This window comes from Hyperolius riggenbachi, chromosome 3, assembly GCF_040937935.1.
Source record: "Hyperolius riggenbachi isolate aHypRig1 chromosome 3, aHypRig1.pri, whole genome shotgun sequence".
NCBI classification, from domain to species: Eukaryota; Metazoa; Chordata; class Amphibia; order Anura; family Hyperoliidae; genus Hyperolius; species Hyperolius riggenbachi.
Genome location: NC_090648.1, coordinates 207,612,363 through 207,626,761, shown reverse-complemented (window position 1 = coordinate 207,626,761; position 14,399 = coordinate 207,612,363). Strand labels below are relative to the sequence as shown.

General features: G+C 39.9%; 1 protein-coding gene across 2 annotated transcripts in view; it reads left to right on the top strand.

Annotated features, from left to right (window-relative positions):
- The window catches only part of LOC137563307 (dual oxidase 1-like), a 162,654-nt gene that overhangs the window by 39,250 nt on the left and 109,005 nt on the right, over window positions 1-14,399 (top strand). For both annotated transcript variants that reach the window (XM_068275599.1, XM_068275598.1), the window contains 4 exons: window positions 1,420-1,503; window positions 1,639-1,803; window positions 6,366-6,553; window positions 9,957-10,158. In XM_068275599.1, the coding sequence (XP_068131700.1) occupies window positions 1,420-1,503; window positions 1,639-1,803; window positions 6,366-6,553; window positions 9,957-10,158 (639 nt within the window). The remainder of the gene's footprint in view (window positions 1-1,419; window positions 1,504-1,638; window positions 1,804-6,365; window positions 6,554-9,956; window positions 10,159-14,399) is intronic.

Sequence of the window (14,399 nt, the reverse complement as noted above, 5' to 3'; positions counted from 1 at the left end):
GGAATCACGATCACGGAGTATCCGGATTTCGATTCTGCCATGGCCGGATTTACTCTAATTCGTGATTGGGGGTATGCGAGCATCACTGTTCTGGAGTCCACTTTGAGGTATCTGCCAGGCTGTGAGAATGTTGAACCGCTAAGTGCAGCCATTCAGCCTGCTGGTGCCCAAAGGTAATAACCCTTAGCAACCATAAATCACATTTTAACAACATGTAAATGTTGATTTTCACATTAATAGCTTAAGTATTTATAGAATAATTAATTTAACTAGACGCGGCTCTGTGTCACAACCTTCATAGAAGGGCACATGCGTGAAATGTCCATCAGGCTCTCTGTGCCCTGCACCCACCACCAGCCTCTTCACCTGCATTGGTATGTGTCACAATTATTCATATTGCAGAATGAATGAAGAATTTGTATTATGACTGCATTCATAATTAAAGCAGCTTGCCAGCAGTGCCGACTCATTCATGTTACTTCTTACTTGATGGTACAGATTATCTTCCCTTCAGTCAGAGCATGCCAGTATCAGCTACCCCATTACATCTGTGTGCTCCCCGACCACAGTGTCAATGCAAAACAAGTTCCTTCCCTGATACATAATGTTTAATAGGCAGCTTGTAATTTTTATAGGTTTCCATTACATGTATCATTATGATGATGATGATGATATTTATGCATTTCTACTGTATATCCCACAATAGACATTGATCAATATATGGTCTGCCAATGAGGCTCATATGCATGCAGCAATTTTACTGGTATTCACACCATCATCATAACATGTGTTGTGCAGTTTGTGTACATACAGTATTTGAGTAACACACCGTATGCACATTGCATAGATACTGTAATTCGAGTTATGCTGTGTGCTATGTGCGCAATGCACACAATGTTGGTGGAGTAAATAGCAGGAAAATTGCCATGGACTGTTTTGCTGGTGTTTTGTGAATCAACCCCCATGTCCCTACAACAGTGTAAGACCATTTTTTTCCTTTGATTTGAAGGGTGGTACAGGATGTTTTTAAGATATGGGAAGAGACCTGTGAAAATACAGAGAGACATCACACAGGGATAAGAGGAACTTAACTCTTTTGTAGCTATACTTATAATCAATACAGTAAACAAACAAAACACAGGGAGACCATATAAACTCCATACAGATAATGTAATAACCTGTCAAGATAAATACAGCATAAAATATTTCTTAACCAGACTGATTTTTTCCTTTTTTTTTAGACAGCAGGTTTTTGTAACTGGGACTAGTAATGCAAACTGCATTAGCACACTCCTGTGACCCCAGCATTTGATTTGACTATCATCTAAACTTCTACGAAATGAAAGTTTGCTTATTTTAATTGCTCAACAATACATTGGGGCATAATACCTAACCTATCACTTTTTTTCTTTTGACTAGATGCACAACATAACATTCATTGGGAGATTGAGCGCTATGATGGCTGGTTTAACAATCTTGTTCACCATAAGAGAGGCTCAGCAGGTAATCTATGATTTGCAAATCAAATACTATATACAAAGATGAATTACATAAACTGCATGTTACATTCGTTTTATTGTATTTATTCAATATATTACAGTGGAGTTGTTCATTTATTTTTGTATTTTTGTCCCTTAGGTTCTAGATTATTGCGTCTCATGCCACCTGCCTACTCTGATGGGGTCTATCAAGCTAAGCAAGAACCATACCTTCCCAACCCAAGACAAATCAGCAATGTGGCTATGAAAGGACCATCGGGCCGACCTTCCCAGCGAAACCGAACAGTCCTCTGGGTGTTTTTTGGTAGGAAAGTGCATGTTAAATAAGCAGGTTTATAGGAGAACTCCTTCCAAGTATCTTGCGATTTGCGAAGGCTGGAGGAAATTAATTGTAATGATATTGCCTTCACAGAAACCATGCATTGGCATTTGTCCGTTTCTAAACATATATTTACCTGGATTATTACTAAAATACATTTTTAAAAGAATGTATTATTTTTCGAGCATGGCACACATGAAATATGACTAAATTAAAATATGATAAGGGTTTAGAGCTCCATGGGCCTGAAGCAATTATAACTATTGATCGCCTTCAGGTGATAAGTGATTAGTGATAACTGCAGAAATGATAAAAAGCTTACATGCCAATGACACCTGCAGCTTTGAGGATGTAGTTTTAATTCTTGATTCATTAAAAGTCATCTGTTCTACTCTGATGATGAGACATACTGAATAGTAGTATAATACAACCATTGGTATATATTTTGTAGTGTCATATAATTCCATGGTGTTACACAAATGACATACAAAATATTATCACTATATATTAAAACAGAGCTATAGAGGAAGATGATGAAAACTGCCATTGCTGTCATCATTCTTAAAAGGGAATTCCATTTTTCCTAGGAAAAATTAATTGCTTTTGGTTTGCCTCTAGGGCAACCATTATTTCTGTTTCATGTTGCAGCTTTTATGTTGATAGAAAAAAAGTCATTCAACAGTGTTTTTAACAGTGACTAGTAGACACTCAAAGTTGGCTGCTAATCAATTAATTTGTGCAGATGTTGAAAATGCGTAAAAGAAAATCCTCTAGCCTTGTAAACCTAATTTCTCCTGCAGTAAGGTGGGACTTTCTGGACAGCCTCGTGGCAGCAGTAGTGTTCACAGAGCTTTGTTGCCAACATTACGAAAAAGAACAATTTAACTGTCAGCTTTGGAATTGTTTCTTAGCTGTAGACTGAAACTGAACTATAATTTATTCCTCACATTCATTCCCTAACCAGCTCCTGTCATCTCCAACTCAAAAACATATCTTGCATTAACCTTTTCTCACTCAGGACACAACTAAAATGTCAGTCAGTACATTTTCTTATAATATTTTGTTTGGACTATTATAATATACTGCTATGTGGACTACCAACTAACCATTTGGCACTGCTCCAACCTGTACTGAACTCAGATGCCCATCTCATTCATTTCTTTTCTCACTCTTCCTCTGAAGCTTATCTCTTTCAAGCTTTTCATTGGCGGCCAGTTAGCGAGAGGATCCAGTTCAAACTCTTAACTTAGATAGCTCTCCATAATCTCTCTCCTTTGTACATTTCCTCACTTGTTTCCAGATACCAACCCAACTGCAATTTTAAATCTGCACACAACATTCTTTTTTCCTCCCCTAGAATCACCTCCACCACATTCACACAGTCAAGACTTCTCAAGTCCTTCACTCCTCCTCTGAGATTCTCTTCCACAACACATCCACCAATCTCCAACCTTTGAAATCTTTAAATGCTCCCTCAAAATTCACTTTTTCCGACAAGCATGTGCTCTAACTTAGGCCATTTCCCCTTTGATCTCTGGCCTAGTTGTACTCCTTACTAGATAACCTAAAAACACAATGCCTGTATGAATACTGTATACTATCCCACCTCTTGCCACCCCCCCATTCCTTTAGATTGTAAGCTCGTAAGGGTAGGGATCTCTCACCCTTTTGTGTCTTCGAATGTGTTATTTGTGGAATTTCACCATTAAAGTGAACCTGAAGAACAGCAAGAATAAAAAAGAATAGATGCTTACCTCAGTATAGGAAAGCCTAAAGACTATCCTGGGGCCTTCCAATCCATCTACAAGCCCCCCGTTCCTGCACAGGGATCCTGTGAACATACCCAACAACAGCTCGTCAGATATGTTCTTGTTGGTACACTTTCCTCTATGCAGCAGTGGTGGGGTTGAGCAGGACATGGGAAGCATGAACATCAGGGATCTTCTATTTAGATAAGTATCTCATGTTTCTCTTTTCAAGTCAGGTTTGCTTTAAATATGCTAGCTGCCTTGTTTTCATAGTGACTTTCTGCTTGTAAGGTTTTGATGTGATTTGTGACCCAGATGAAGAATTCAGATCAGTTTTTCTAACTTCATAGTGCCTACCTTTGCCTAAACTAGCTGGAAATCTGTGGCAAGTGTGTGACTCATGAACTACTGAAGCCAGACACTTAGCAGTCTATGGAATTGAGGCCAGTAACAGCACCTGTAATAATCTCTCAGTTTAGGTCTGGAGTACATGACAAGGTGAAAGTAAGTGGCACTAATGAGGCAGGAGAGGTCCTTAATCACCTATTGTTTTTCAAATATTTACCCACAACACTACTTGTCTCCTTGTATTGCTATTGTTCTGTGTGTTTTGTTTTAGGGCGTGTTTCAGGTTGTTGTAAGGGAAAGCAATGATGCAGCCCTGAAAAAATGTTGTAATGTCTCTGCCTTACATGTGGAGGCACAGGATAAATACCAGGATGTCTAATCAGTTAGTGGGAAGTAATAATAAACACTGTAACAAAGAGTTTACCTTTACTTTCCATGTGATTTAGAGCCAAAAAACAGGCACAGTGTTTGCATGCATTTCATGGAAGTTGAAATGAATTATGCATAAAACGTTTTGTATAAGGCAGGGAACACACTTGCTTGAACTTGTCTGTTTTACCACACATGGCAAAATGGGCACTGCTGCACTGAGCATTATAGTCAACAGCCCACTGGGGAATCACCCGTCCGTTAGCGTGTGCTCGTGTTCTCAGTTTGCATGTTTTCCGATTATTTAAAAATTGCACGACTTTCTTATTTTTCCACACAATGCACATGTTTGTTATTACAAATTGTAACAACCTGGCTCAACGTTGAAAATGGCAGTGTGGAAATTGTGATTGCAAACGCATGGGAATCCTGGGAAATGTGGTGCCATGTGTTTTCCCTGCCTAAGTAAAAAGTCATCATTTTTTGCAAAATTAAAAAGCAGGATTAGCCGCTGCAGTGGTAAATAGGTCCTGAGTGACTGAAAGCTGGTGGTTCACTTATTGTCAGCCTGAAACACTACCCCTTTAGTTAAATAGGCACCCGCTCCACAAAAGGAGTGAATTCTCTGTCAGCAGGAGCAGCAAGTACTTTCCTTTTTCATTTTACAAATATGATCATATGATTGTAATGTTTTTATTTTTCATTACTATGGGGTCGATTCATGATTACTAACACACTGACACAGAGCGAGTAATCTTCTCTTCTGTGCGCTAATTCATTAGCACGATTGAATGATCCCCCGGTAAGCTATGCATGCTAGTGGCAGTGAAGTGTGCACTCTTAAAGAGGAACTCCAGCCTAAACAAACATACTATCATTAAGTTACATTAGTTATGTTAATTAAAATAGATAGGTAATATCATCTCTTACCCACCCTGTTTTAAAAGAACAGGCAAATGTTTGATTTCATGATGGCAGCCATCTTTTTGGTTGAAAGGAGGTGACAGGGAGCATGAGACACAGTTCCAACTGTCCTGTGTCCTGATCACCTCTCCCAGTTGCTAGGCAACGTTAATAACAACATAGGAAATCCCATCATGCTCTGCACAGCATCAGGGAAAACAAGTCTGGGCTTTTTTTTCTTTGATGGGTGGAGCTTAGATAAAAATGCAGCTAAAAATGATGCTTTGGTAAGAAAAACAAAGTTCTGATGCTGTGAAACTGTTAAAGAAACACCAAGCCTTTTCAGTTCTGCTGAATAGATTTTTAGTCCGGAGGTTCACTTTAAGCAACGGCTTATACTTTCAATAGCCGTATGGTAGTGATGTATCACTACTGTGATACTTTACTGCTACTTCATGTAGTAGTGGCCGCGATAGTGAAGTATCGCAATAGTAATACATCACTACCATGTGGCCATTGAAAGTATCGGATGTTGCTTAGGAACACATGCTACACTGCCACTAGTGCGCTTAGATTACTGGGGGGGTTCTCAGTAAGTTGTGCCAATTTATTAGCCCACGGAATGGAAGATTACTCACGCTTTGTCAGCATGTTAGTAATCATGACTCAATCACTATGTGTTCTGTTGAAAACATCATAAAATAGCCCTTGAACCTGGGTTTAAAGTGTGCTTTTAAGTAAGCAATGCAACATATTAACTCTTTGCTTATATCTTATACTATAGTACTACAATAGACCACAGGGAAAGCTATATATAAGAGAGACGGGACTGCTAGATCACCAGGCATGCCATTACAATAAAAATAGTCCCCCTCTATAAACTCACCCACTTTTTAGACCACACACTCTGCAAAATAAAACGACTACCAGTAATTACAATTTCTATGAAGCATTTATTTCCTCTTTTTACCTTAATAAATGTTTTTATTATCACTGCAGTACTAGGAATAAAAATTACATAGTGCAGACAAATACCGCTTTATTATAAAATTGAATATTGTCACCATGCATTGTAGCAGCAAAGAATAATACCATTGGGTGTATTGTTTTCTTATAATTTATAGGTGGTGGTGTGTTAAGTCCAATGTATAATGACATCATTATAATTTGATATTATAGGTTATCATGTGATATCTGAAATCTATGGCATAGAAGAGCTGGGATGTCCAGTTGAGTTTTTAAATATTAAAATACCTGCTGGAGATGAAGTATTTGATCCAGAAAACACTGGAAATGTTGTTCTCCCATTCAGACGAAGTAAATGGTGTAAGCAAAGTGGGATCAGTCCAAATAACCCACGATATCAGGTAAGGTAATATTGGAGTGGAAGGTCAAGAGAAAAGATAGATTGCTGGAGCATGGAAACACACATAGGCATTGCTTTCTAATTAGTATCCTCATATATTGTTATGCAGTCATTTCTTGTTGATAGGTTTTGAACTTTTTGACAGGTATTGTTACCAGTCAAATTAAAGGCTCATACAATTTGCCCAACTATTGTCTAAACCTGGTCTGTTGGAAGATAGTTGGGCGTGTTTACGGCTGCCAGCTGGCAATCAATAAGATGACTAACTGATAACAGGTTGTTTGACAGATTCAACCGGTGGATCAATCTGCCCAACTATCATGCAGGTTGAAATGTATGTAAGTACAAGTCTTTTGAACAACTTAGTTGTTTTGATTGTGGACATGTTGTGCAGTTTGTCTTTTAGCTTGCAGGCATAGTATTTACGTGAGTTGGTTGTTTAGTTGTTTAGTTTGTTTGTACGTACGTGTCATGTAAACAACTTGTTGTGCGGTTGGTTATGTTGTGCAGTTGGTTGTGGATTATGTTAGACGTGTGTTTGAGCCTTAACACAAGCTTTCATTATGATGCTGTCTTGTTCATCTCAGAAATGTATGTCAGGTAAAGCTGCCGTTTCTACCAGCGTTAATGAGGCATTTTGTTACTGTTCTTTAAATGTCAAAGAACATCACAACACAAGATGGTCATGTTTTATTTACTAAGCAGTGCAGAAAAATGTCAAGTGAAAGTTTTGGCCACAAAGTTTGAATGCTCAAAAATTTTAAAAACAACAACAACCCCCCCCCCACCACTATTCATCAGGGGCGTTGCTAGCCCCACAGACCAGTGGCACGTGCCCCAGATCTATTCTGGAGTGCCCCGATGTCCCCCAGGCAGAGTCAGCTGTGGTGCCTCAATGGCAGGTATGCTGGAACTGTGGTGCCTCTATGTGGGTATACTGGGTGGTGTGGTGCCATGCTGGGCGCTGTGATGCCTTAATGGAGGACATGCAGGAGCTGTGGTTCTTCTATGGAAGCATGCTGGGAGTTGGGGTACCTTAATGGGAGGGGGTCCACTAGAAAGTCAGGGAATGCTATGGGGGAACTGCCAGATACCCTGGTAGCAGGTCAGCCCGCCCAGCAGACCAGACCAGTCAGCACAGAAGCCAGGTAACTCTGCCTACTTATGCATAAGTAACACTGCCTCGTTTGACTTCTGGAGACATAGGCAATTGACATAGGCAAAAATGTTAAATTGTTGACTAGATGGTATAGAACGCCGGATAGACTGGCTTCCATATATCCTGACACAGTGATAGATGTAGGAGAGGTTATGGGGCGAAAGGCACATTAATACATCTGGTGTGGGAGTGTCCTATAATTTCAAGGTTTGGGGAAAATGTATAAGATTGTATTGGTAGGTTAAGTGAGGAGTGTATCAATTGGGAGCCATCCAAAGTGTTGTTGCATGATACGTTGAAATCCATTGGTAAGAGATCGATTGTTCCCCAATTGTTGATAGCTGCTAAAAGTTTGATTCCAGTTAAGTGGAGATGTCAAGATCCTCCTACCATTAAAGGGAATGTCCAAGCAAAATAAAAAAATGAGTTTCACTTACCTGGGGCTTCTACCAGCCCCATGCAGCCATCCTGCGCCCTCGTAGTCACTCACTGCTGCTCCAGTCCCCTGCTGGCAGCTTGCCGACCTCGGAGGTCGGCAGGCCGCATTGCGTACATTTTTACGCATTCCCGCTAGTACAGGAACATTAACACATACATTTTTACGCATTACTTGTTCAAAAATTTACGCATTGAACAAGTAACGCGTAAAAATGTATGTGTTAATGTTCCTGCACTAGCGGTAAGCTGCCAGCGGGGGACTGGAGCAGCAGTGAGTGACTACGAGGGTGCAGGATGGCTGCAGGGGGCTGGTAGAAGCCCCAGGTAAGTGAAACTCATTTTTTTATTTTGCTTGGACATTCCCTTTAATGGTAGGAGGATCTTGACATCTCCACTTAACTGGAATCAAACATTTAGCAGCTATCAACAATTGGGGAACAATCGATCTCTTACCAATGGATTTCAACGTATCATGCAACAACACTTTGGATGGCTCCAAATCGATACACTCCTTACTTAACCTACCAATACAATCCTTTACATTTTCCCCAAACCGCAATGCGGCCCGCCGACCTCCGAGGTCGGCAAGCTGCCAGCGGGGGACTGGAGCAGCAGTGAGTGACTACGAGGGCGCAGGATGGCTGCAGGGGGCTGGTAGAAGCCCCAGGTAAGTTAAACTCATTTTTTTATTTTGCTTGAACCTTCCCTTTAAAGAGTGGATAGGTAAAGTAAATGTGTTGAAGGATGTTGAAGGATGTTGAGAACCAGATTGCACTTCAGCAGGATAAGTTGAGGGCCTTTAAAGATAAGTGGGAGAAATGGTCGGAGTTTCAGGATTCAGCAGAATATGGGAGTATGATGGAGATGTAGGGCAGGAGTCTCTTGAGGTGGGTTTTCTGATTTGATATTGGGATTAGAGAATATACTGTAATTTGTAGGACTGGTAGTTCTTTGTGGTTTGTTTTGTTTTTCTTTTTGTCTAAAGGCGCGTACACATGCCATACTTTCACCAACCACGGGTCCGCCAGACCCTCCCGCTGGGCGGACGTTCAGCAGACAGTAGCACTTGTGTACGCACTGGTGGCAGACTGATAAGGCTGTTTCTGAATGATCCGCTGAACGTCCGCCCAGCGGGAGGGTCTGGCAGACTTGTCGTTGGCGGAAGTATGGCATGTGTACGCGCCTTAATGAGGATATGGATGTACAGGTCTGGAGGGGGAGGAGGGAGGGGTATATTATTGTGTTTATTCTTGTGTTTTTCTTTTGTATGATAAAATTTGGAGGGGAAGGGGGGAGGAGTAATGTATCCTATGATGGGAATTGTAGATTTTTTTGTATGTGGAGGAATTCTCTTTTCTTATATATATATATATATATATATATAAAAAAAAAGTAACACTGCCTATTTTTTTCCCCTTAAAATCAAGATCGTTTATTACGGAAGTATCCAAGTATATTCACATGTTACCAGCTAGCTGGTGAGGTGTGAATATACTGGTGATGTGTGAATATACTTGGATACATCCATAATAAAGGATCTTGATTTTAAGGAAATTGTGGGGGCATCTCTTCTGTTCCTGTGTATAACTGGATTGGCTGTCCTCGTCCTGGCACTGTCCTGGGTTGGTGTGAGCGGTCCTCTTTTGGCGTTTCTCCAAATGTTGTATTGAGTTGTATACAGTCTAAAATTTAGATTTTGTTTCTCTCTCTCTCCCTCACACACTCACATACTTACAACCAGCTTGTATTTTGTCTTTGTGAATAGTTATTACCTTTATGTATTGTGCATGATTGTACTTTTTGTTAGGTTAATTCGGTAACAACCTGGATTGATGGCAGCTCTATATATGGACACTCCCATTCCTGGTGTGATGCTCTGAGAAGTTTTTCTGAAGGAAAACTAGCATCTGGATCAGACAGAATGTTTCCTAGAGAAGCTGATGATATGCTAACTATGTGGAGACCACCACACCATTATGACCTCAGTAAAGCATCCTTGGGGATTTATGGTAATATACTATTTATTCAATATCTGTCAGATATAACATAGTGGAGCTGATTTATTACTACTACTGCAAAGACAAATACACAACAAGTGGAGCTGCTTCAAGAACCGTTTCAAATGTTTGTTTTATTCAAGAGCTTAATGTGTACCCGAGGTGACATGTGACATGATGAGATAAGCATGTGTATGTACAGTGAAAAACATATTAATGACCGGGCTGTTTTACTTTTTTTATTTCTCTGCCAGGTTAATTTTCAGCCATGCAAGTGACAGCTTCTGTTTTGTCTGTACCTTGTCAGGGAATATAGTAAACATCACTGATGTGCGGATTACAGCTATAAAAGTTTTCCTGGCAGAATACAACTTCTGAGAGCAGAGGAAGATAAAAAAGGTCAATAGTTCATGTATTTTCAGGCACACGTAATAGGCTGCCACTGAGCAGAGACAAAAAAACATTCAATCTACTTTCTAAATGTTTAAATAAAAAATAAAACCATGGGATATCTAAAGAAGTCATTTTGAGGAGTAAGAGGATAAATACAATTGTTTATCTCATCAGTTTATGTTCACCTTGGGTTCACTTTAAAACTGATTGGCTGATGGGACACACTGCACCTCATTTGATTTAGTAGTTTTTTCTGTACCTGGCTTGACAAATGAGCTTTGGTCATCGGTTTTGGAGTGACAGTTTTTATCTCCTCACATTTATTGAGGAAATTCTCCTCACTCCTGTCACCTGAGACACTACTGGATATCTGAGAACAGGGTATGTCTTGTGTCCCCGAATGCTGCCAAAGATGGGCAGCTCTGTGCTGCGCATGCGCGAATACACGCGTGAGCCCACTCATGCATGCGCAGTACAGAGCGGCCCTTCTTTGAAAGCACTTTGGGACGTGAGTGCTTTCCAAAGGCTTCCAAGGATTCCCAAAGGTGTATTTGACCAGTGGGTCGATTAGGTTCAGCGCAGGTGACAGCGTTGGAACAAGGGGATACAGAGCCTTCCCTCTCCATAGGAAAGTATTTGACTTTTTTTTACTTTAAAGGTTCAGTTTTACTTTAAAGGTTATTTTAAGACTCCCCCACTGCACTAAATGAGTATTTTTATGTATTTAAAATTAGTATTGAAAAGTGATGTGATAACTGATGCACGTGTAGAGAATGTTTTAAAGGGACTCTGCCTCCCACCTCTGACCACCATTTTGGTGGTATTTTATGACCCCCAATCACTGATTTAACTCATTGGGCTAGTATTGCACACCCATTCTTCTTCACCTTCTCCACCCTAGCTGAGTATCTAGCCTTATTAGTCCTCACTATTGCAGCTACTATTACAGTGGGATGCGAAAGTTTGGGCAACCTTGTTAATCGTCATGATTTTCCTGTATAAATCGTTGCTTGTTACGATAAAAAATGTCAATTAAATATATCATATAGGAGAAACACACAGTGGTATGTGAGAATTGAAATTAAGTTTATTGGATTTACAGAAAGTGTGCAGTAATTGTTTAAACAAAATTAGGCAGGTGCATAAATTTGGGCACCACAAAAAAGAAACAAAATCAATATTTAGTAGATCTTCCTTTTGCAGAAATAACAGCCTCTAAACGCTTCCTGTAGGTTCCAATGAGAGTCTGGATTCTGGTTGAAGGCATTTTGGACCATTCCTCTTTACAAAACATCTCTAGATTCTTCAGGTTTTATGGCTTCTGAGCATGGACAGCTCTCTTTACCTCACACCACAGATTTTCAATTATATTAAGGTCTGGGGACTGAGATGGCCATTCCAGAACGTTGTGCTTGTTCCTCTGAATAAATGCCTTGGATTTTGAGCAGTGTTTAGGGTCCTTGTCTTGTTGAAAGATTCAGCCCCGGGGCAGCTTCAGCTTTGTCACTGATTCCTGGACATTGGTCTCCAGAATCTGCTGATACTGAGTGGAATCCATGCGTCCCTCAACTTTGAAAAGATTCCCAGTCCCTGCACTGGCCACACAGCCCGACAGCATGATGGAACCACCACCATATTTTACTGTAGGTAGCAAGTGTTTTTCTTGGAATGCTGTGTTCTTTTTCCTCCATGCATAATGCCCCTTTTTATGCCCAAATAACTCAATTTTAGTTTCATCAGCCCACAGCACCTTATTCCAAAATGAAGCTGGCTGGCCCAAATGTGCTTTAGCATACCTCAAGCGGCTCTGTTTGTGCTGTGGGTGGAGAAAAGGCTTCCTCTGCATCACTCTTGCATACACAGTGACTCCGTCTGCAGCAAGATGATGTTGTACGTCTTTGGCGCTGGTCTGTGAGTTGACTTTGACTGTTCTCACCATTCATCGCTTCTGTCTATCCGACATTTTTCTTGGTCTGCCACTTTGAGCCTTAACTTGAACTGAGCCTGTGGTCTTCCATTTCCTCAATATGTTGCTAACTGTAGAAACAGACAGCTGAAATCTCTGAGACAGCTTTCTGTATCCTTCCCCTAAACCATGATGGTGAACAATCTTTGTCTTTAGGTCATTTGAGAGTTGTTTTGAGACCCCTATTTTGCTACTCTTCAGAGAAAATTAAAAGAGGAGGGAAACTTACAATTGACCCCTTAAATACTCTTTCTCATAATTAGATTCACCTGTGTATGTAGGTCAGGGGTCACTGAGCTTACCAAGCCAACTTGAGTTCCAATAATTAGCTCTAAAGGTTTCAATAAAAAATGAAAACAGTGCCCAAATTTATGCACCTGCCTAATTTTATTTAAACAATTGTTGCGCACTTTCTGTAGATCCAATAAACTTCATTTCACTTATTAAATATCACTGTGTGGGTTTCCTCTATGATATATTTAACTGAAATTTTTTATCGTAACAACCAACGATTTATACAGGAAAATAATGACAAGGTTGCCCAAACTTTCGCATCCCACTGTATATACATCACAAATATGGTTCTTATTTATTATGTTTTTTAAAATATCTACACAGTGCACTTTATATTTATCTCATCCTATGCACTGAACCTAAAATATTTTACCCTAGGTTCATATTTGAGCTTAAAGATGTGACTTATAGAATTATACACGTTTTGTGAACCAGCCAATTCTGACACAGAGCTACGCTGATCGTTTTTGGCACCATCACTGTGTGTATGATTTGGGGGCTCAGAGATTCAGCCAGGCGGCGCACAAGTTAGTAATAAAATAGAGAGTAATTTAACCGCCGGCAATAGCCAGTGCCCGGGCGGGCACAGAGTCTGTGCAGGAGCAGGGTGAGCCGTTTTTTGTCTTCACCCTGCTCCAAAATAGCCCACAGTGAGAATAAATAGACCCGATCTTTTGTGGTCTATAAAATCAATACTATTGGAAAATTTGTGTTTTTTTTTTTTTTAAATATTGGTTCTTAAAATTATTTGTGATAGGCAGTAGTGTACACAGTAGTTTTACTTTATTAGGGTGATCTTTCCTTTGTGCTTTTATTTGTGGTTACTCGCCCTTGCACACTCATAGTGGGTGTTGCGTGTACTGTCTCTATAGTATGCATCCTTATTTATTTTAATAAGATGTAATAAAAAAATGTCTTCTTTTAACAATGTTTTGTTTATTATTAATGATAAGTGAATATGGCCTTTTTCGTTTCTCCATACATTTTGCAAAAGTGTCACATTTTTGCACATATGGGAATATTCACAAAAATATATGGGGATGCAAAAACTTTATTCTGCCAAATAAATTGAATTCAATAGTCATAAGAAAATGTTTTCATACAGATAAGAGTAATATGTAGAAAATATGGTCATGCAAAAGCCTATTTTCATCAGATGCATTGAAGTGAATGAAAAAGAGAGAAAAATGATAGCTCAAGACAGATCTCATTTTTACAAAAATGTGTATCTTGCAAAAAAAAAAAAAAAATCATTATAGAGTCATAAAAATGTTGAACAAAGTCATAAAAATGTTGGATAAATTGGAAATGTAGTGCACACTGTCATGATCGCTGCTGCAGCAGGCATTGCTGGAAGTAGTAGTGCTGCAGCTCAGGTAGTTCTGATCTCTTTCCATGCAAGCTGCATAGCTTTGTCTGCCTTTCCCTGCTGTCAGCTTGTGACTGATTATCATTCACCTGTGTGGGAATCTGCATGTCTGCTCCCATTGGATGACCTCAGTATAAAGATCTGCTTCCTGCAGGACTCCTCGGGTTTTCATAGCTTCAGTTTAAGCCTGTCTTGCTGTCGCTTCAGCCCCCGATCGTGTTTCTTGTTCTA